This window comes from Citrus clementina, unplaced genomic scaffold (assembly GCF_000493195.1).
Source record: "Citrus clementina cultivar Clemenules unplaced genomic scaffold, Citrus_clementina_v1.0 scaffold_8, whole genome shotgun sequence".
NCBI classification, from domain to species: Eukaryota; Viridiplantae; Streptophyta; class Magnoliopsida; order Sapindales; family Rutaceae; genus Citrus; species Citrus x clementina.
This window is the reverse complement of record NW_006262022.1, coordinates 6,252,384-6,274,473: the sequence shown is the minus strand read 5'-3', so window position 1 is coordinate 6,274,473 and position 22,090 is coordinate 6,252,384. Positions and strand designations below refer to the sequence as shown.

The 22,090-nt window shown below is 34.0% G+C and overlaps 2 protein-coding genes across 2 annotated transcripts; one reads left to right on the top strand and one right to left on the bottom strand.

The window, feature by feature from the left end:
• Window positions 1-5,712: 5,712 nt before the first annotated feature.
• On the top strand, window positions 5,713-18,516 carry LOC18034863 (kinesin-like protein KIN-7D, mitochondrial). Its single transcript, XM_006423369.2, has 25 exons — window positions 5,713-6,397; window positions 6,517-6,614; window positions 6,698-6,787; window positions 6,887-6,939; window positions 7,880-7,945; window positions 8,397-8,450; window positions 8,687-8,746; window positions 9,117-9,195; window positions 9,310-9,377; window positions 9,907-9,963; window positions 10,078-10,182; window positions 10,560-10,664; window positions 10,980-11,087; window positions 12,026-12,157; window positions 12,282-12,461; window positions 12,873-13,085; window positions 13,588-13,725; window positions 14,274-14,393; window positions 14,529-14,579; window positions 14,799-14,846; window positions 15,067-15,213; window positions 16,251-17,039; window positions 17,618-17,747; window positions 17,846-17,956; window positions 18,212-18,516. The coding sequence occupies exons 1-24, from the start codon at window positions 6,045-6,047 to the stop codon at window positions 17,926-17,928; spliced, it is 3,327 nt and encodes a 1,108-aa protein (XP_006423432.1). The 5' UTR covers window positions 5,713-6,044; the 3' UTR covers window positions 17,929-17,956; window positions 18,212-18,516.
• Window positions 18,517-20,114: 1,598 nt separating this feature from the next.
• Window positions 20,115-21,559, bottom strand: LOC18033775 (B-box zinc finger protein 20). Its single transcript, XM_024179309.1, is given in 4 exon segments — window positions 20,115-20,402; window positions 20,404-20,433; window positions 20,554-20,970; window positions 21,078-21,559. Coding segments are annotated over 4 exon segments (828 nt in total). The 5' UTR covers window positions 21,264-21,559; the 3' UTR covers window positions 20,115-20,207.
• Window positions 21,560-22,090: the final 531 nt, after the last annotated feature.

Sequence of the window (22,090 nt, the reverse complement as noted above, 5' to 3'; positions counted from 1 at the left end):
TTCATGATTTCTATTAAAATTGAAACCGAGCAAATAACAGTTTCATAACAATTTATGTAGAGTTAACTTAATTAAAGAATAGGTGATTGCACTATAAAATCTTGGAACATGTTGAACTCCAACAATCCTGAAAACCTTGTATGACCCAAAAAAATTCTTATTCTTGCTACCCTTTTCAGCTGTCTTTTGTTCTTTGAAATATGCTAAAGAGAGATGAAAACTGAAAAGGTGGCATGAATCATATGCACTAAAGAAATGGAAGATAGCAAGAAGAATAGACAGGGCCACTTCTAAAGAAAAAAGATCTGATTGGTGTGGCACCCACGCCCACATGCTAAATTTATATAAGACAGGCAATGTTAGAGCACGTGAGCCACAAACACAAAGTGCAAACTGACAGCTAATTTTGCTCAATTGCTCAATAGCTCGTGTCTGGTGTCTATACCTTCACTTTACGATCAATCAGTCACAATTTCTCTTATGCATCCCCATCTCCAATGTGCCAATCATATATAAATATGATCGATCACCAAGCAACAACATTGGACCACACTCACACCCACAGAGGAATAAATATAAAAGGTTGCATGTGCCAATCGAAGAGACAGTCAAATTTGATCATTGTATCTATATCACATTCTTTTTTAATTCTTTGCTTCTACTCTTCCTCCCACATTCACAAATCATAATACAAGCTTGCAGTTGTTTTAACCAAAGCAGCAAGCAAGAATTTCTTACTCTCTCTCTCTCTCTCTTTCCCTTTTTTTTTCTCCTTTGGGTCATGCTATTATGAATTTATGATATGGAATTCGCAGTGATATTACTCAGACTTTCTTAAAATTAATGTCTGAATTCACATTCGCAAATACATCTTAAGCATGAGGGTTTAAGATAATAATTTTGCATGAAAATTAACTAAATTTTGATTAAAATCTTCAGCAGCAGTGATGGTCAGCAAAATTAAAATTTTTGAATATTTAACTTAAAAGATTAACCTATTAAGTAAAGTGACTCATTATATATATAAATTTTAGAAAAAAAATTAGCACAACCACAGGACACCAACTTTGCCCCTTTTTTAAACATTGTAGCTACAAGAATTTGTCTCTCTAGTATAATTTTATTAGGGAAAGAATTTAGTTTTTCAAATGTAGAGATTCATTCTACATGTAAGTCAATATATATTTTCATTCACATTCTTGATTATTTAAGACAAATTCAACTTTTTTATAGTATGAAAATTTGAAGGTCAAATTCTCTTTACAACATCTAATTGTTTTTACAAAAATTGAAAGTTATTTTGATGATGTTATGTTATTTTATTGTAGGTAATAGAAGTTCCCTTTCTAGCTTTTGCTTTCAATCCTAATAATCTTTCTTGATTTCTTCTCTTAGTTAACGATTAGTTAGAACAAAACTGTCTACAGGAACCCATTACAATTACATCTCACCTTTCTTTCACTTTCTTCCCCAATTTTAAGGTTCTCAATCTGCATCCATTGGATTGATTTCGATAAATATTGTTTGATTGTTTTCCTTTGATCTCAATTCATGCCTACCATATCGTTCTTTTATCTTTTAAAATATTAGAAACGTCTTAACATTTTTTTTTCTAATTACTAACCTACATCAGTAGTCAGATATTTGTCTAGCCCCCACCTTAATCAAAGATTCATTATAATACAATGGCACAACCTGAATATCTAAGTCACAATGGGTTGAATTCCTTTTAAATATTTGAACGTGATCATTCTCCTGTTTAAGACATATAAATGGAGTAAAATTATTTCTTTTTGGAGAGTGAATTAAGGTCCAATTATTAGAATATCTTCAATTTTTTTTATATTATGCTACAAAGAAAATAGTTGTGATATTTGATCCCCTCATTATATCTCACCAGTTCTCACTAATCACTTTTAGGCTAATACATATTTGATCCCCTCTTTTTAAGTCATTATCCTTACAGAAAATGACTTAAAAGAATAAATAACTTTTTAAGTGCACCTGCATGATAGTTTCTATTATTATCTAATTTAGCTAATCTAATTTCTACTCTAATTCTTTTAACTTTTAAATTATTATCCGTTCTCAAATATTATATACTGTACTTTTGTAATCATGAAAGAAATTAATTTACAATACTTGATAGAGGATGACCAAGAAGTATCAAATCCTTTTTTTATCGTTATGGTAACGGTGGATAAAGCCTTCAAAAAAAGAAAAAAAAAGTGACTATAGTTATAATAAAAATTTTTTAATAGATTTTATAAGTTTTTTATGGTTAGTGCTTGGAAAAAGATAAAAATTAAAACAAGGGTAAATTCGGGATTAAGTGCGGTATGTAAGGAGATAAATATTAAATTAAAATTTTTAATGGTTGCATGAAAAGTGGGAGTTAGTAAGATATAATGAGAGGGCCAATTATCACTACTCAAAAAAAAAAAAAAATCTACGATGATCAGCTTTAATCAACATAATAAAGATAATAAAAATGAGTAGATTCTGAAATTATAACTCCAAAAAAAAATTACTTACACATTCATCTCTACATACCCACAGAGACAGAAGTATTTTGATCAAGAAACGTATTTTAAAGTGTTGTTTGTGAATTTTTACATTTCCTTTGTAAGTCATGATTAAATGTGTTTCATATTTTTTAAACTTACTACAAAGTGCATGGAAATTATGAGCAATGATTATGTAAGAATTGCCACTTTCCCATGCAACCGAACAAAAACTTTGGCACTACATGAATAACCCAAAAAGGATAAGCCTGCTTAGCACTATCATTTTCGGAATTGAAAAATCCTCTCCCATTGCCTTTCAAAATTTTGAGTTTTTTTTTTTTGGGCCATTAATTTGTTGGAGTGTCATGTTTTTAGAGGCTGTTTTAATTTTGTTGTTGTTGTTGCCCCTATTGTCGCTTCCCATGCATGGCATCAAGTACAAGCTCTAATCATTTGGTAAATACAAGTATTTTCATGCAAACGGTTTTTGAATTTTGACAAACCACACTGAAATTTGTGGATGTTTCATTTTGTAATATTAGAGCTTGTTTGGTATTAAGGCGTTGTAGTTTAAAATCTACAGTTATTATTAAAAAAAATGAAATAAAAATTAATAATATATAATAGATATAATTTTGAGATAATAATTTTGTTAAAATTAATAAAAATATAAAATTTTCATCACATAAGTACAAAATTAAATTAAATTAATTTCCAAACCATACCACCTAGTATTTATCAAATATTTTAATGTTTTAGTTTAAAATTTACAATTGTCCAACTTCAATCTTAACACATTTAGTATGACTAGATTAGTGTTTGATCAGATTATAATGAAATATTAGAATAGCTATTCTGGCTAGATTAGTGTGTGGTTTGCTCTAATATTTTCAGGAAAAAGTAGCACTCATTTTAACAAACAGACCAATTAATAAGGATTTTCATGAGACCAAATAGTAGTGCTATCTCGTTATGTGGGAACAACAACATGAAAATTTAATTGATCATTGCGTGTATTGTTTTATTGGACATAATTATTTTCTGGTTTTGATTTGAAGCATAATACAAAGTTGTTGAAGACATGATCACCACCAAATACCAACAAAATGGTGACTATATATTATAAACATAATATAAGAAAAAGTCAAGTCACATACGGATAAAGACAATGGCTGGAGCCTCGGAGGTCCCTACTTGGGTCAATTTATTAGGAGCTAATTTATTACTGTATGTTTTTATTTTTTAAATTATGGTCTAAATTTAAATTTTGAATGTTATTTAAATCAGAAAGTAATTGATTTATTTGATTAGAAATTTGTGATAATTATGGAATAGGCAATATGCTTTTCTTGTCTACTTGCTGATCATTTAAAAAAAGAAAAAGAAAAAAAATGTCTGTTGTAACTTTTAAAGAAATGTTTGTCTTGACCATTGCTTTTAAAATATTCTTAGGTGAATTTAAACAAATACAAATCTAATTGTATATGCTATACACTCTGGCATCAGGTGTCACAGTCACAAATTGAAGCCTCACCATCAAAAGGTTTTCCTTTTTCTACGAGGCTGATATGGAGATCTCTGTCTATTGATAATCTCTTTTAGGTAATTTTTTATATGGAAACTTCCAAATTCAGTTTTTTTTTTCAGTGAAGATTTTTTATTTTAAAAAAATATGATGCGAATTCTAATACATGCAGAATTTGTTGACACTATGATATTGTTGTCACATTATCCATTTTAATTATTAAATATAATGGACATTTATGTAATTATCCTTTATCGTCTAACTAGCACAAAACAAATGCAAATTATATTTGTTGATGCTTATTTTAACTTGAGATAAGTCAATAGATGGAGGACTCGTGTCTTGCAAACATAGTGAAAATGTTAGGTCAGTTGCAAATTATTTATGACGAAACATCTACTGCCAATACCAATATGAGATCGCTACCAATAATTTGGTATTAATTAAAATTTTTTCAGTGTATTAAGTTATCTGGTATTCGAATACCATATTGAGTCTCGATTTATTTATATTCGAGTCGGATAGGATTACTAAGACGACAAAACTCTCTCAACGTTGATAATAAATTTAATTTTAGTAATGGTTGTTAATTCAAATTTTATTTCTTTAAAACATTATTATGTTTCATAATTAATAACTTGCTTATTTAACTTTTTGAATTTTATAATAAGAAAGATTGGAGTGTTGGATAATTGTCTAATGGCAAACGAAAGGACAAATATATATATATATTTGTCCTTTTTAAAGAAGAAAAATAAACATGATCCACGTAATCTGGTGTAAACACGAACATGACAGATATGATGAAACCAAGAAATCACATGCATGAGAGTATTAAATGCGCCGGGGCAGGTACGGTAGTTGATCCTATCCATCATCGGCACTCACCGCTCTTGCAACCCTTACTGGCTGACGCGGAGACCGAAAAGACGAAATTGGCCCCACGGTTGTTAGTTATATCTCAATTCACAAACAACATTTTTGTAGAAAGCGGGACTGGTAAAAGCCACCCATCACATGGGAAACTATCTTCCTCCCCCACCGTCCAATCGAGCCGCCGCCTTCTGTTTGGATCCGATCCCACGAGCGTCCACCACACGCTCCTGTTTTATTGATTTATTTTTTAGTTTTGGTCATTTCGAGAATATGCTCGATGTCCGAATTTTGTTTTTTAAATAATTTTTACAAATAAAAAATTTATCCTTAACGGAAATTAAAAGCCATCGGTTCTCCGTGACTCCACAAAGCCGCAGATTTTTTTTCACTTCCAACTTTCTGTCTTATAATTTTTTAAAATAAGAAAAATCTCAATTTCTCGCTCCCATGATTTAGGGCATTTCCGTAAATTACTGCTACGACCAAACAAAACCTTCGTACATGTGCGCATGCAACAGCGAGTACAATGCATTATCTACTCGAGAAAGTTCGGCTTCTAAAACAAGATTAAAATTTAAATTTATTTTTTGCCGTAATTAATACCCACGGTTATTCCCGCTCATTTTTAGCACTTTATTTTTCAAAATTCATTAACTGCGCGGGTCCATCCTCGCCATCCACGTCAGCAATACGCTCCACGTCAGCCCACAGTAACTGGTCACTAACCTTTCTCCTCCAATAAAAAAATTATAAAACATTCATATCTCTGAAAAGCTAAAAGCATATTTAAAAACAAAAATTAATGATAAAAAGAAAAAAAAATTCATCGGTCTCAGTCTCTCACCAGTTATTAGAGAAATCTTCTTCACGTTTCTCTGCAACTCTCTCTTTGCCTTAAAGAAGAAGAAACAATCTCGCCATTGCTAAATCTATAAAGCGCTAATTATTTAAAAAATTATAAAAATTGAATAAAAAATTTTGAACAATGTTCTTTGCTTTTGTGTATCAAGCCATGTGAGGTCACTGACACATTCTCTTCTCCTCCTCCTCCTCCTCCTTCTCCTTCTATTCTTTTCTTCACTAACTTGTTCGCTTCTTCGAGGCTCCGAGTCGCGGAGTCAACTCAACTAAACACAATGGCGTCCTCGTCGAGAGCTCGTAGCAGTTCACCGTTCTCGTACCGGAAGCCGGTGACCCCGTATTCGTCAACGTCGTCGACTTCTTCTTCGTTCATGAACAATCGACTTATGCCGCGCTCGTGCTCTACCTCGGCTTCCTCGTACTTCAACTCTGGGAACGGACTCGGTTCCCGATCCATGACGCCAAGTCGGTCTTGCTCCGACTCAATGTACAACAGTCCCCGCGGTTATAGCGCACGCGCAGCACCGCCGGTCATTTTTCCGTCCGAGGAGTTGATGGCCGAGCCGTTAGATGCACCACAAAGGTCCGGCGATAGCATCTCCGTCACTATTCGGTTCCGGCCATTGAGGTAGATTGATAGATCTGGTTTTGAAATTTTAGATCTATTAAAGGAAATTGAACAATTTCTTTTTTAATATTTATTTTGTAGATAATGTGATTGTTTGGTATTTATTAATTTAAATTTAGTGAGAGGGAGTTTCAAAGAGGAGATGAGATCGCGTGGTACGCAGATGGAGATAAGATTGTGAGAAACGAGTATAATCCAGCTACTGCTTACGCATTTGGTAATTATTATTACTTCCTTTTGTTTTATGCTTTTTTTTTGTGATTTTGAATAATGTGATTATATATAAACGAAATTGTGTAGATAGAGTGTTTGGACCGCATGCAAATTCACAAGAGGTGTATGATGTAGCTGCTAGGCCTGTAGTAAAGGCTGCAATGGAAGGTGTCAATGGTATGTGTTGACTAATTGATTAAATTGTTAGTTAGTCCATAAGCGAAGTATGATTTTGTGTTTGCATTTGAATAAATTAACGTGATTGAAACATTGCAGGGACTGTTTTTGCCTATGGTGTTACGAGTAGTGGGAAGACACACACTATGCATGTAAGTCCTGGATATTTACTAGAATTGCTTTGTTGATTAGTTTTATTTGGAGGCTCAATCTGGTGTCCGCTAAGTATTCTTTCTGGATTTTTGGTCTGTAGCAGAACATTGCGACTCTATTTCATTTTGTGTTATAGTTGTTTACCGAGCAGTTATCAAAAGAAATTAAAAGGGATAATGGCTGTGTGAACTTTAAAAAATAATGATTGATGAGAACTAGATTACAGGATTGAATGTTTATTGCATATGTTGGCTCCAATAATTACAGGATTGAATACGTACCACATAAATTGGATGCCATTGACTTTTTGTGATGGTTTGATGAAAGAATAATTGAGATATCTTATGTTTCATAGTGACAGTTAACACTTGAACTTCATTTTAGTGGCATAATATGTTTCACATTTGCACTTTCTAGTTCCATCTTCATTACATTTGTTTCCCCATAGATTGAACCGCATTTCTTTGTGGAAACCCTTATTTGGCAAGAGACCTGAGCTATAATTATTTGGAATTGTTTTGGTATATTACTTGTAAGAAAATCAGTGTTAACACCCGTCCCACCCTCATCCAAAGATTTTCCAAGTGACTTCCTATGGTGCTTGCTGGAAGTGATGTATGTTACTTCCAATGTTCTGTAAATGTGACTAAATGTCTGTTTATGATTGTTAATACATCAATACATGTGGATATGGTAACTCTTTGAATCACATTATTCATGATATTTTGTGTTGAATTTTAGTGCTTTTACCATAGCATAATATGTTTTCTTGGAATACTTTTTTATGTATTTTGTTTTCTTTTCATTTCAAGTGGTTCTATTTTTTCAGTTCTAAATATGAGATTGGTATTGGTTGTAGGTTCATGTTACATATCACATAAAAATGTTACAATCTATTAGTTGGCTAGTGTATGATGTTTCTTTATATTTTGTCAACAGGGAGATCACAATTCTCCTGGAATTATACCATTGGCTATAAAGGATGTGTTCAGCATTATCCAAGATGTAAGTGTTCAAATCTAGTGCATTTGAGATATAACAATGAATTTCATGTTGCTTGACTCTGTCCAAGTTTTTCTTGTTTAACTTTCACTACATATTATTTTCTATTGTCTTTTTAGTTTCAACTAGTTGTCCTAATACTTTAGTTGTATGTAACATTTCCTCCTCTCATTTGGTCATTTTGTCACTTTACATTAGAATCTCATAGGTTAATTGCCTTGCACATTCTATCTATGGGAGAAATCAAAATTTTGACTTCTGGTTTCTAAGAAAACTGCTAAATTTTCCTATAATTGCCCCTACCCTGGTTATAAATAGTGCTATTCTATTGTTTAGTTTGTTTACAACAAGCTGGCATCACTATCCAGTGTAATGCCGGTTACTTTTATTTTTCTCGTTGATAATTACCTTATCATGGATAAAGTTTGGATCACTAACTGAATTTTCTCATCAGACTCCAGGAAGAGAGTTCTTACTCCGTGTGTCATATCTTGAAATCTACAATGAGGTGAGTGGCTCTTTACAGCTGTCATTTCCAATTTATGATATGCCATTAGCAATTGGTAATTTATATAGTTTAATTGCCAACTTGTCTGTTTTATTAAATCTTTGTGGAATCTGAGTGTTCATCCTGAATTCCAGAAAACTGATTACTATCAATTCTGAAGGTGTTATTTGGTTAATCTAGTTACTTTCAGACGTGTAACATTTGATTTCTGGTGCTAACACTGCTTCTTGTATCAGGTGATAAATGACTTGCTTGATCCAACAGGTCAAAATTTGCGCGTTAGAGAAGATGCTCAGGTTTTGGCATTTTGAGATTTTTAATCTCCTTTTAACCTCAATATGGTGCTTCTGATTGTTTTCTTTTTATCAACATCATCTACATATTTGCTTGGCAACTTATTATAATAGTATATCTTGTTAACAAATTGACAGTTCACTGCTGCAATTTAAACTTCTAAAGTTTCAAGCAGAATATCAATGATTGAAGATGTTTTGCTTCCTTTTGTAACCTAAGAGGTTTTTATTTGTTGTTCATATAGAGCTTGGAAGAAAACGATTTTTTTCCTGGAATCTGTGTTGCTGTCAATCCACCCACTCCAATTTGGAAAAATTGATAACATTTGATTTCATGATGTTGATATGACTTACACCAGATTTACATTTTCAGGGCACTTATGTTGAGGGTATAAAAGAAGAAGTGGTATTGTCTCCTGGGCATGCACTTTCTTTTATTGCTGCTGGGGAAGGTATCTACTGGGTTTGCTCCTGCAGTTTTCTTCCTTCTTTTCCAGATTTTAGTCTTCTTCACCATCTCAAATTTTCTTACTACGAGTCTTTTAACTAATGTATCTTCATGGCAGAGCATCGTCATGTTGGCTCAAATAATTTTAATCTGTTGAGTAGCCGAAGTCATACCATTTTTACACTGGTAATTTTTCTTCACACACACTCTGCTAAATTTTATAGTTCCTTGGACTATTACTATGTTGTATTTCTGTTTCATTCAGATTCTTGAATGCTTTGCATTCATTTCCTGATTTGCAAACTGATTTGTACATGCCCTTCCAAACTTATTTGTCCTTAAAGATTGGTTTCATCATTATGAGAATCAGGCCTAGATTAGTCTTAGTATATCATAGCTTGGATGTCTGGACCATCTTGGGTGAAATCTACTCCCATTCCAGGCAGAGGTTTGTGGGAGCAAACCATGGGTTTGGTGATTTGGCCAACACCTCATGAGCCCATTAATTAAGATTTCTTTTTCATGATATGTGAATTGTTGCATTCCTTGTTTCTGTTTAAAATTGCAAAAGCTTCAGTTGCACTTGAAGGCTTGGAGAGTATTTTAAGTTTTATAGGCCAGGAACTCAAGAGGATATTGGATATAAACGACAATATTGATGAAGAGTTTACCATCTTCTCATTCACACGGTTCAAACTTGCTGTCGTATTTGCAGATGATTGAAAGTAGTGACCATGGTGATGAATATGATGGAGTCATCTTCTCTCAACTTGTACGGTGGTTTTTTCTCTCGGTCAAAACAGCTTATTTGTTTCAGTTATATGGTTTGTCTCAACAACTATTTTCAATCTCTTCTTTTCCTTTTTTTGTTTTGTTTTGGTTTCAGAATTTGATCGATCTTGCTGGATCAGAGAGTTCAAAAACTGAGACTACTGGGTTAAGAAGAAAAGAAGGATCTTACATAAACAAAAGTCTTCTAACTCTTGGAACAGTATGTAAACAGAAGGATCTCATTTTACTGTTATGATGAAATTTCCTATTGTTGATTTTCCTGTACTGATCTCAAATGACCTTGTTTCTTAAATAAAAGTTAAACTGATGTAAAATCTTGATTCCTGTCTATTAACAACTTAAGTGTGGCTTGTAAATTATTTGCTTCAGTGATGATAGGTTGGTAGGATACAATCTTAAGAGTGTTGAGAAAGTAGTTATCTACAGCATACAGATACTAAAACTACTCATTTGAATTTGATGCTTGGATTTAGTGTGCATATACTCATATTGAGGAAAATATTGTATTTCTAACTATCTCTGTAAATGTGACTTATTTTGATACTTAAAATTTGATTATATGGATGTAATGTGAAGGTCATAGGAAAGTTGAGTGAAGGGAAGGCATCTCATGTTCCCTATCGAGATTCCAAGCTTACTCGTCTTTTGCAATCTTCACTGAGTGGGCATGGACATGTTTCGGTGAGTTTGAGATGCAGTGATAATGTTGTTGATAAGATGGTTATCTCAACCTTTTATATTATTTTGTGATATTATTAAATTTATTTGTGCGTGCAATTCATCTGATGGCACCTGGTACCCATGCAAAAATTGAATTCCACTGTAAATTTATATTGCCTTATTTCCTTATACAACTATAATTTATTGTTCCATTTTTATTTTTTATTTTTCTTTAGAAGCAGAAATAGACAATCTTTGTAAATGTCAGTATTCAACTACATGTCCTTGATTACAAGGTGGTGAAAACTCATTTACTTTATATTTGATGTGTTACAGCTTATATGTACAGTTACTCCTGCATCTAGTAGTATGGAAGAAACTCATAATACACTGAAGTTTGCGAGCAGGGCTAAGCGAGTGGAAATATATGCCTCAAGGAATAAGGTTCGTATTCTTTGCAGTTTAACATTGGCAATGTGAGATAAGGTACAACTGGAGATCCTCTTACCTTTCCTCTCACTGTTACACCAAGAACTTTCGCTGGCTCTAATATATTGCAAAGCCTCCTGTCTCTAATCGTTGCCCTGTCATGAGAAATGTACTCCCATTGCTACCACTTGCCATTCAAGGAGCAGTTGACAACTGCCCTATTACCAATCATCACTTCTCGATGTCAACTTAAGCTATTGAATTCCATAACCAGCTTGCAAGCCTGATATGGTCTAAAATCTTAAATGGCTTCAAACATTATCAGCACCACTAGTTGACTCATGGTGTTTTTCAACTCCAAAACAAGAATGCATTAGAAGCTCTAAAAGGACGATAAGCCTCATTGTAGTTTGAAGTTTGAACCATGGCCTTAAAAGCAAGTAGGCTATTACTGGCTTCAAGCTAAAGCCAGTTCTTCAGTCCGAAAAAACAAAGAAAGCAAGAAAAAGAAACCATATCTCTCAAAAATAGTGAAACTGAGGTGTCTCTTAGGTGACATTGGATTCTTTTCTTTCAATCTTTCCAAAACCTTATTCAACAATGGCTAAATTTTCCAAAAAAATGTTTATTTGATGGAGATAGAGGATATGAGGCTTTGTGAATGGGTGGCAGAAACTTGTCTCTGCATAAAACAAAAGGAAAACCTAAAGATTGATTTGAGTACTCATGTATAAAAGTTTTACATAATAAATCCAGGGTACTTGGGCTCCGTGTGGGATGTGTAATTAATTCCCTTCCTGACCTAACTCTCGTACCAGTGTGGTTTTGTGACCCGTATGTGATCAGGTTCCTGTCTATTGAACAAAGCACCTGGCCTTTTGGTGTTGGGTTGTGCTAGATTATATTTTTTTAGCCCTAATTAAGTCTAACACTCCTTCTAAAACTTTCTTCAGATTATTGATGAGAAATCACTGATTAAGAAGTATCAAAGAGAAATTTCAAGCCTCAAAGAAGAACTTGATCAACTGAAGAGGGGCATCCTTGTTGGTGTTAGTCATGAGGAGCTTATGACCTTAAGACAAAAGGTTTAATTTTTTCAAAATTTTTTCCCTCTGTCTTTTCTTTCCTTTTTCTTTGTCGTACATAATTGTGATGTTGAACTAGTTTGATTACTAATATTCAGAAGTATTGTTTGGTGTTCATAAATAGTTAGAAGAAGGTCAAGTGAAAATGCAATCACGGTTGGAGGAGGAAGAGGAAGCCAAAGCTGCTCTTATGAGCAGAATCCAAAGGCTAACAAAGCTCATACTTGTTTCTACCAAGAATACTATTCCTGGATTAAGTGATGTGCCTAATCACCAAAGGAGTCATTCTGTTGGTGAGGATGATGTAAGTTGTTATACTCTTTGGGATAAAAAGTGTGGTTTATCCATTTCATTCTTTAATTCTCTTCAAAAAGCTGGAGCTTTGATTAAAGTTCTCAACACAAACAAATTCAAAAGAGACTCAAATATGGGTGGAATTCATTGTGCATTTTTGCTTTCTGAAACTTATGGCTGTAGATGATAAATGTGTTTGGTGAATGCTTTGTTACTTAGAAATGTGGGATTTTTATTTCTTTTATTCGTGACTTATCTTTTTCTTGTATTTGGGGATGTATTTATCTCTTTTCAGAGCATTTTCCTCTTGTTTGGATGAGACTGGGTTGCCTGTTTCACTAGACAATATTAAGAATGTTGGATATTTATTCTGAAAATGTTAATAAGGTTTATTTCTGCCATGCCTTCTCGTTGTGTGCAGTTGGATTTATTGCGGGAGGGTTCTTTGCTTTTAGATGGTGAGAATCAGAAGGACTCTACATCTTCTGCTTCAGGTCTTGCTTCAGATCTGCCTTCTGATTTTAAACACAGAAGATCCTCCAGCAAATGGAATGAAGAATTCTCACCCACGAGCAGTACGGTTACTGAATCAACTCAAGCGGGTGAACTTATTAGTGGTTCCAAACATCCGATAGTATGTTCTCATTTTCACTTTTAACTCTTTTGGTACTATCTATCTAGTATGTAACTTTCTTGTTTTATGTTTTTTCTGAACTATAGCTCTTAATTTGGTGTAATATGATGTGAGAAGGGCCGCCCACATCTTTTCTAAGGTCACTAAGAAGACACTCGTGGACATATGCATGCACACCCACACACTTAATGAGACTGTTTTTTGGAATTTCCAGATTTGTTCTAATCACCCTAAAATTCAATACTAGAAGTCCCTTTTTGCTTTAATCTTTTAAGTATTTCTTACCTGGATGAGACCTAGCAACAATATATTTGTCAAGCGTTTTAAGTGGCCAAACAAAGAAAGCCACTTGAAACCCTTCAGCCAAGCCCTAGGGGCTCTCATCAGCTCTGCTTTAATATTAAGAATTGTGTTTCATTGCAAGGCCATAGTTTTGTATTTTTATTGTTCTTTCCATAACGTAGTAATATAAAAAAATGATTATTTGACTCTTTTTTCTTAGGGTGGGATGACATCTGATCAAATGGACCTTCTTGTCGAGCAAGTTAAAATGCTTGCTGGAGAGATAGCATTCAGTAGCAGTAACCTGAAACGCCTGGTAGATCAGTCAGTAAATGATCCTGATGGCTCAAAAGTTCAAGTATGGCTTTCTTCCTTTGTTCTATGTGCTGTCTAAAATTCAGTTTAAATTTGCTAATGAATGATTTGAAACTGCTGGCACCATCATGAAGAAGAGGTGACATAGAAATCAGTTATAATTGTTGCAGAGTCCTTATGAATATGTGAAAACCATATATTAACTGGATTGCTTTGGCTGCTAATTGATCAGTGTTTTGTTATCATCAACATAGTTTCTGGGAATGAATCAGGTGCAGGGGTTAGCTTTGTGTTGGCATAGGTGATATGATTTGGGAAAGAGCATGTGGTGCTTTTTGTACTTTCAGAAGTCACAGTTTTAATATCAGAAAACCACCTGATTTGTCTCCAATCTCCTTTTGCTTTAAGAATTTTGTTTTAGCTTCCGTGTAGGTCAATACTAATGAGAATTCTATGCATTTCAAACTTCTGATGCTATTTATTTCAGTATCTGGCCTCTAGATTATTCAGCTTTACTGTCTTGATTTGCTTGGTGAGTGTGTTTATTCTTTGCAGCCCTGACCAACTTGTGTGTGCTTTCTTCCATGGCAGATTCAGAATTTGGAACGAGAGATCCAAGAAAAGCGGAGGCAAATGAGGATTCTAGAACAACGCATTATTGAGAATGGAGAGGCGTCTATGGCTAATGCATCGATGGTTGATATGCAGCAGGTAGTTTACATGCATTTTATCGTGGTTACCTTAATTATTTCTTGTTTATAATATTTATTTATATGCTAGAAATTATTGATTCTGTAATTATGGGTTAGTGCCTCAATAACTTCTAAATTCTTCTATTTTCAACAGACAGTTACTAGGCTGATGAGCCAATGCAATGAAAAGGCTTTTGAGTTGGAGGTGAGAGCTTTATGTTGATGTAATACAGTGTTGAGAGGACATTGAATTCAATTTTTTTTTTTTGAAGCTAACTAGGATTTGCTATATGTCATATGCTTCCATTTTTCCAATTATGATAAAAATGGTTTTGTCAATGATGATAGAAATGTATTGTATATTTGAAGTATGGAACCTCATGTTAACCATTTAACTAAATTGATTTTGGCCAATTCTTGGTAGATAAAATCAGCTGATAACCGTATTCTTCAAGAACAACTGCAGAACAAGGTAAAGAAGCTCCTTTCAAAATTCTCAAATTCAATGCAATCAAATTATTTTCTTTTAATCTGCCTAATTAATTGAGAGTGTTTATCCTGTTGGCTGAGAATGATGCTAGTTGATTCATGAGGTGAAGATACTTTCCTGTTTGTTTAAAGTCTAAGCTAATATATGCTTGGTTATGGTCAGTGTTTAAAGTCTAAGCTAACGTATGCTTGGTTATGGTCAGTGTTCTGAGAACAAGAAATTGCAAGAAAAGGTGAATCTACTGGAGCAGCAGTTGGCTTGTCAAAATGGCGATAAATCAGCAGGTTCTTCTGGACAGGGTACCTCTGACGAATATGTTGATGAATTGAGAAAGAAAGTTCAATCACAGGTAACTACTCATTTATAAGAAATTCTATCTCCTTAATAGGCATAACTGAATGGATGGTGATAGTTGCTGGCCATTCACCTATTTGGCATTGTTCAGTTTTGCGATACTCTTGAAAGTATTTCCTTAAGTTGTCTGATTTGATGCACAAGCTCAGGTATATATCCTCATCATTCTTGTTTAATCCAAATCGGTTGTCGTCATTGAAGATTTATTAGATTGTTGCTTCATATCTAGAAATGGCAATTTTTCAGATTAGAATCTCCATTACCATAACCAAAGCTGGAAAATTGCCATTGAAATCCTCAAAGTCTCGAGTTTGAGGATGAATGGAAATAGGGATTGGTAACAAATATCTACTATTATAAAAAATTGCAATCTCTCTTTATATGATAGTCCATCAATTGTACCTTTCCTTTTATAAATCTTTGGAGCGAGGTTAAACTGAAATAGTTCATCCAAGATCATTTCCTATAGGAGAGAACATCCCATTTGATACCGTACTTAAGTATGACAGGCTTGTAGAGCATTTTCGTTGCTGTAAAATTGCTTGACTTTATGAGCTCCCATTTACATTCTCATTTGATTTGGATATTTGTTCTGTCACTGTCACTGTAATCTTAAGCTTGGACAGTTGAATGTTTTGTCAACTTTCCCATTATGAAGCTTCCTAATTTGTTCTAGCAGATATTTATTGCATCGGTATGATCTATTGATTATTTTTCTTAAGTGTGTAGATCGTTGAACCTAGAGTTATGCATAGGCTAATTTGGTAGTTACCTAAATTGGGGGTGTAATCTTTTATATTTATTCCACACAAATGTAATATACAGAATCTATGAAATATGATCTCCTGCAAACACATTTAATAATATGTGGGTAAATTTTTTTCAAGTTTTATATTAACTCGTCATAAAGATGTTCTATGAAGTTTGTTGTAAAATTATGTTTGATAACAATCCTGTCTTACATCAATTTTTCTCCTTTGCCTGTGGTTTTGCTTTCTATCTAATATAGATGTTTATTTTTGTTTTGAACAGGAGACGGAGAATGAAAAACTGAAACTTGAACATGTTCAACTTTCCGAGGAGAACAGTGGACTGCATGTGCAGAATCAAAAACTGGCTGAAGAAGCTTCTTATGCGAAGGAACTGGCTTCTGCTGCTGCTGTTGAGCTGAAGAATTTGGCTGGTGAAGTGACCAAGATCTCCTTACAGAATGCCAAACTTGAAAAAGAATTGTTGGCTGCTCGAGAGTCGATGCATTCTAGAGGTGCTGCTATGCAAACAGTTAATGGTGTTAACCGAAAGTATAGTGATGGTATGAAAGCTGGAAGGAAAGGCCGTCTCTCTGGAAGATCAACTGAAATTTCAGGAGTTGTCTCTGATGACTTTGATTCATGGAATCTTGATCCTGATGATTTAAAGTTGGAACTTCAGGCAAGGAAACAAAGGGAGGCTGCTCTTGAAGCTGCCTTAGCTGAAAAGGAATTTTTAGAAGATGAATATCGGAAAAAGGTTGAAGAGTCCAAGAGACGAGAAGAAGCATTGGAAAATGATTTGGCAAACATGTGGGTGCTTGTTGCTAAGTTGAAAAAGGAAGTGGGTTCTGTCCCCGAGTTAAGCACTGTTGAGAGACAAAGAAATGGAGAAGATTGTGTATGTGATCCAAAAGCTAATGAAACTGATTGTAATACCGTCCTGAAAGATAGACATTTTTTGGAAGTGTCAAAACCAGCTGATGAGAATTCAGTTGAGCGACAAGTTTTGGATGTGCCTAAACCAGCTGATGAAACTCCCAAGGAAGAACCACTTGTAGCTCGCCTAAAGGTAATCATTTATTCTTTCCATGATTTTCCTCTTATGCACTGATTCTTTTACTCTTAAGTTTAATTAATAATTTGAACCTAAAGGGTGGTTTGGTTGAGAATTTTTTTTTTTCTAATTTGTTTAAGGCAAAATTAGCAGTTGCTTTTCCCTTATATCAACCATTCTCTATCGACAGAGACACATTGTTGGACTATACTCCATTATCTTGTCAGCTAGAGAAGCTTCCCATATGCTGAGATGTTATATTTCTTTGCTACATGCTCAATGTTGTGTTAGATGTTTTTTACCCTCCAATGATGGATTGATTCCTCCCATTGGACACATTTCTATTGTCCCAGAAGCACCAAACTAAGATAGCTTTGACAAACTTTAGCTTTCTAGTGTTTTTACAAAAAACATTGGACAGTGTTTATATTCTCGGTGGTTTGCTTAAAGACATGTAGTTAATTGGAACTATGGAAATATATAATAATTCTCGCTGGAGAGTTTCAGTCTTAATTTTGCATCCATAATGTGATACAATTTTGAAAACTAATGGTTTTAAAGGAATCCACTTAAACTGTGTATACTGCTTTCAGGCACGAATGCAAGAGATGAAGGAAAAGGAGCAAAAATACCAGGGAAATGGAGATCCCAACTCCCATATGTGTAAAGTTTGTTTTGAATCACCAACAGCTGCAATTCTTCTACCTTGCCGGCATTTTTGTTGTGAGTGATTTGTAACTTTCATGCATTTCAAGTTTCCTACATTTCATGCTCTTATTCTTGCCTGTAATTCGGCCTGGCTGCCTGGTTTATGTTTGCAGTGTGTAAATCTTGTTCGCTTGCTTGTTCAGAGTGTCCAATTTGTCGTACAAAGATTTCAGATAGGCTTTTTGCATTCACTTGACAGAGCAATTCATGCCCTCAAAATGGAGGTAATTCAATTTTATTTTGCTCGTTCCTTTTGTTCCAAATATTCTAACCTAGTTCCCCCAAATTCTCCGATCACGTTGTTGTATAGGTGAATCTGTATTAATTCCATCTACTTGATTATGTAACAAAACATGAGATGACATGCTCTTCCTGCCCTCACACAGCCCACCCCCCCACAAAAAAGAAGAAGCATTAATTTACATAGAATAGCAAAGTTCTAATATGTTTTTACCTTTTTTACCCTGTCCTATATGCAGGGTTTGTTATCCTTTGCCTCTTTGGCATTTTCCGTGCAACAGCGGGTGCAATTCTTTTATTAGTTTCTCTGTATGTAGCAATCTAAAAGGTATGTCGATAGTTTGTTTGTGCATCTCTCTCCCCTGCGGTTGTAAAATAAGGGGGGGGGTTTAAAGAGTAAAAGAATGGGAAAACGAGTACATTCGGAATTGCTTTGTTTTTGAACACGCGGCAGAATGTTGTGATCCATCCTCCAACAATGTTATGTACAGAAACAGAAAGGAATTTTTTCTCAATTCCACCTGTATAAATACCGATTCCTCAATTTTCTCGCTTTGATTTGCTCTCCAAGAGTCTTCATAATTTTTCTTATTGAATATTTATGCAACATAGCAATTTTTCATTTTTCCTTTGAACTGGCAGAGCTTCCGCTTGAGTTTCAAGTAAACAATTGCTACTGAACCGTTGTAACTTAAAGATACACGATTTGGAAGGACATACTAAGGCTTTGTTTGGTATTGCGATCGGGCGGTTGTAGTCTTTAAATTAAAGTTATTATATTAAAATATTTGATAAACAATAATTGTGATTTGAAAGTTAAGTTGATTTGATCTATTAATTATATAATAAAATACTTATGAGAATTTTACTTTTTTGTTTGTCAAAATTAATTTTTAAAATTTATATTTATAACACAATATTAATTTCACGTCATTTTATAGTTGTAATTTTTTTTTTAATAGTTGTAATTTTTAAGTTACAACACTTTAATACTAAATATTTCGTAACACGTTGCTTCAAATGAAAGAGAGATTATGCACAGCTTAAGTGTACCATTTACTCAAAATGTTTATGATACGCAATCTTCTTTTAACCAACAGATTTTATCCTGCTACTGATAAAGCTAGATGATGGATGACCGCTATTTGGGTGGACGCCAAAATTTACTTGCCGATTTTAAGGTGGGCGTATTCTTTTTGACTGATTATGGAAGTTGTCAAGAAAATCTGCGGTTCTCTTTCTTTCCTTTCCTCATTTTAGACTACAACTTTAGGATTTCAACACAGTGACAACACATTTTGAACATATGTGTGAAAGCATTTATTTTTCCGTTCATATATCTTTGCTTATTACATATATTACTTTAATAAAATTATAATTTTATTGGGGGCCGGCTAAGTTACGTTAAACGTAACTTACACTAGACACAACGATAATAACTGGTCCTACTACGATATATTGTTGCTGTGTCTGGCGTAACTTAGCCGGAGCCATTTTATTGATATATATAATTTAGAATCTGTCGTATCAATTTTATTGCAATAGGGTCCATGTTTTCAATCTTAGTATAATGTATCTACTTGACCTAATTTTTAAGAGGAAAACAAATGCTGTATCAATATTTGTAGAAGAGATTATATATTTCTAGCCGGGAATGGCTTGAACCGGAACGCGTGCGATGTTTTAAAAGCCAAATCTATCATGTACTCGTAAATATGTACAAGAGAAGAATTTGAGTCCTACAGACACTCAAATCTCTCTAACAAAAAAGTTTTACCACCCACCAGATGACCCAGTGGCAGCGGAAGGAATATTCGGGACTTTACGTGCAATGTTGTCGGTCACTTTGAATTTAAGGATTAATTTGTATGTTAAGCTCCAATAAATCAGTGATTTGAAAGAATTGTTTGTTGGTAGGACCTTTATAATCAAGAAGTTACATCTTTCATTGATGCTTGCTTTTGTATGAAGATTGAGGAGTCTCTCTGTCCTTTTTTCTTTTTTTTTTTCTCTTTCTCAACTCCATTAATCAAGATTCAAGACTCAAGAGGATGAGAAAGCAGCAAAGAAGGATGAAACTTTTTGTTAAAATCCATTAAAATGTTACAAGAATATAACAAAACCAACCATGTGAAAAACAAAAAAACACACAGGGAGGAGATTAAACCATTGACAAAAGTCAGAAAAAAGCCATCCCATATTGAAATTACACAGCAACATGATATTTAAAGATCATTAACAAATCAACCTAACATTTGATATCAACTTCAACCAAACGTGTCTATTTTTCTTGACAGACTGACCTCTGATCTGAGGAACTCTCAATCTTCTTGCTTCTTCTGTTGATTCCTCGAATCCCTTTAACAACCCATTTTGGGAAGAAAACAAAGGTACCCAGATTGCTAAATCTTCTAATAATGAAAAATAAACCCATTTTTCTTTCAAGATCTTGATCACAAATCTGCACAAACCCAAAATCCCATGTTGCATAACATTAGCATAAATGTCAATGAGTTTAAGCAGAAGAAACGACACTACTTATTTATTAAAAAAAAAAAAAGAGTGTGCACGCACCGCAAACCTTACACAAAACATTAGTAGATGTAGCATATGAAGAAGGATCAAGAAAATCATCTACACGCCAACCGGGCAGTGTCTCCATCAAATACTCAGATATGCTGCTGGTGTCACTAATGTGATTGTCTCGTGGTGTTGAATTGGAGCTAAAGATTGAATTTGAATGCGATGATGGTGAGATTTTCTTTTGATCATCAATGGATGTTGTTGTTGTTTTTGTTGTGTCACAGCAAGTGGAGGATGAAGGGCTAGGATTGTAAGTAGTATTGAAAGTAGCAGAAGCTGAAGCCGTAAGCTTAACCCCTGTGAGAAGAAACCTGTTGTGTTTCTTCGTGTATTCGCTGGCTTTATGAATCGGTATGTCACATTCTCTGCAAAGAATTGCTCTATCTTCTTGACAAAAAAGCAAAGCACGTCTCTCCTATTGACTCAAAAACACAAGAAACAAACAAATATTGTCACCTTATAACTCATTAATTCTTCAACGAAATTAATAATCAAGAAAATAATTTATATATGTGCAGTAACCTGACAAATATCACAAAGAGGAGATTCTTTGTAGCTGGGGCTAACAAGATTGAAACGCGGGTGCTTGCTGGCTAATTTGTTAGCATGATGAACGCGACGATCGCAGGCAACACAAAGAGCAGCTTCATCGGCTGAGCAAAAGACTGAGGCCTCTTCTTTGTCACACACATCACACCAAATCTTCATTTTTTTTAAAAAAAAAATTAACTTCTTGAGCAATACTTTTGATGATATGCAAATTAAATTAAGCACCCTCACCCCACAAAAATAAATAAATAAGAGGTTGGTGATAATAATAATATATTGTTGCAGTGAGTATTGAGTTGGAAAATACTGTCAAAAGGTATAATGGGGAGTTATGGGTAATAGCTAAAATGCAAATGCAGGTTTCTTTAAGTGCTGCTGACTATGAGAAAGCTCTGGAGAAAAGATAAACATTACAGAGCTCTTAAATTTCCCTATATAGAGTGCAGCAACTTGGGTTTTTTTTATAATAATAATAATTTTTTTTGGGTGTAATAATAAATTATTCTCCAGACCAATGTGAGGTTTCACTCTCAGACTGAAATAGAGGGGTGGGCCATGGGTAGCATTCATCCTGTCATTTATTTTATTGACCCAAAGCTCTTCTCTTTTTTTAAATATTTTAAAGCATACAATAATAGAATGCAGCCTTTGGGAGACCAAGATGGTTGCTTTTAACTTTTCTCCATTATCATATATTTTTTCAATGATTTTGATTTTTGGAAGTCTGGCTTTTTGATTTGATTGCAGCACCTTCTCTTTTTGCCTTGAATAAATACGTCCCGGCTACCGTGGAGCAACTCCACCGTAAAACATTATTAATAACCGCACGATTATAATAATAATTTAATTTTTTATTATTTATAATTTTAATCGTATAGTAATAAGAAAGTGATTTACAATGAAACAATTCCGCCACATGCAATATCTAATGTACCGTTTACCTTAAATCTAAATGAATTTGATTTTTTTTTAAAATCTGAATAGGT

Coding starts and splice junctions, on each gene's coding strand:
- LOC18034863 (XM_006423369.2), top strand. CDS start 6,045: ATGGCGTCCTCGTCGAGAGCTCGTAGCAGTTCACCGTTCTCGTACCGG. Junction 6,788..6,886: donor TGCAATGGAAGGTGTCAATG/GTATGTGTTGAC, acceptor GAAACATTGCAG/GGACTGTTTTTGCCTATGGT. Junction 14,847..15,066: donor AAGAACAACTGCAGAACAAG/GTAAAGAAGCTC, acceptor GGTTATGGTCAG/TGTTCTGAGAACAAGAAATT.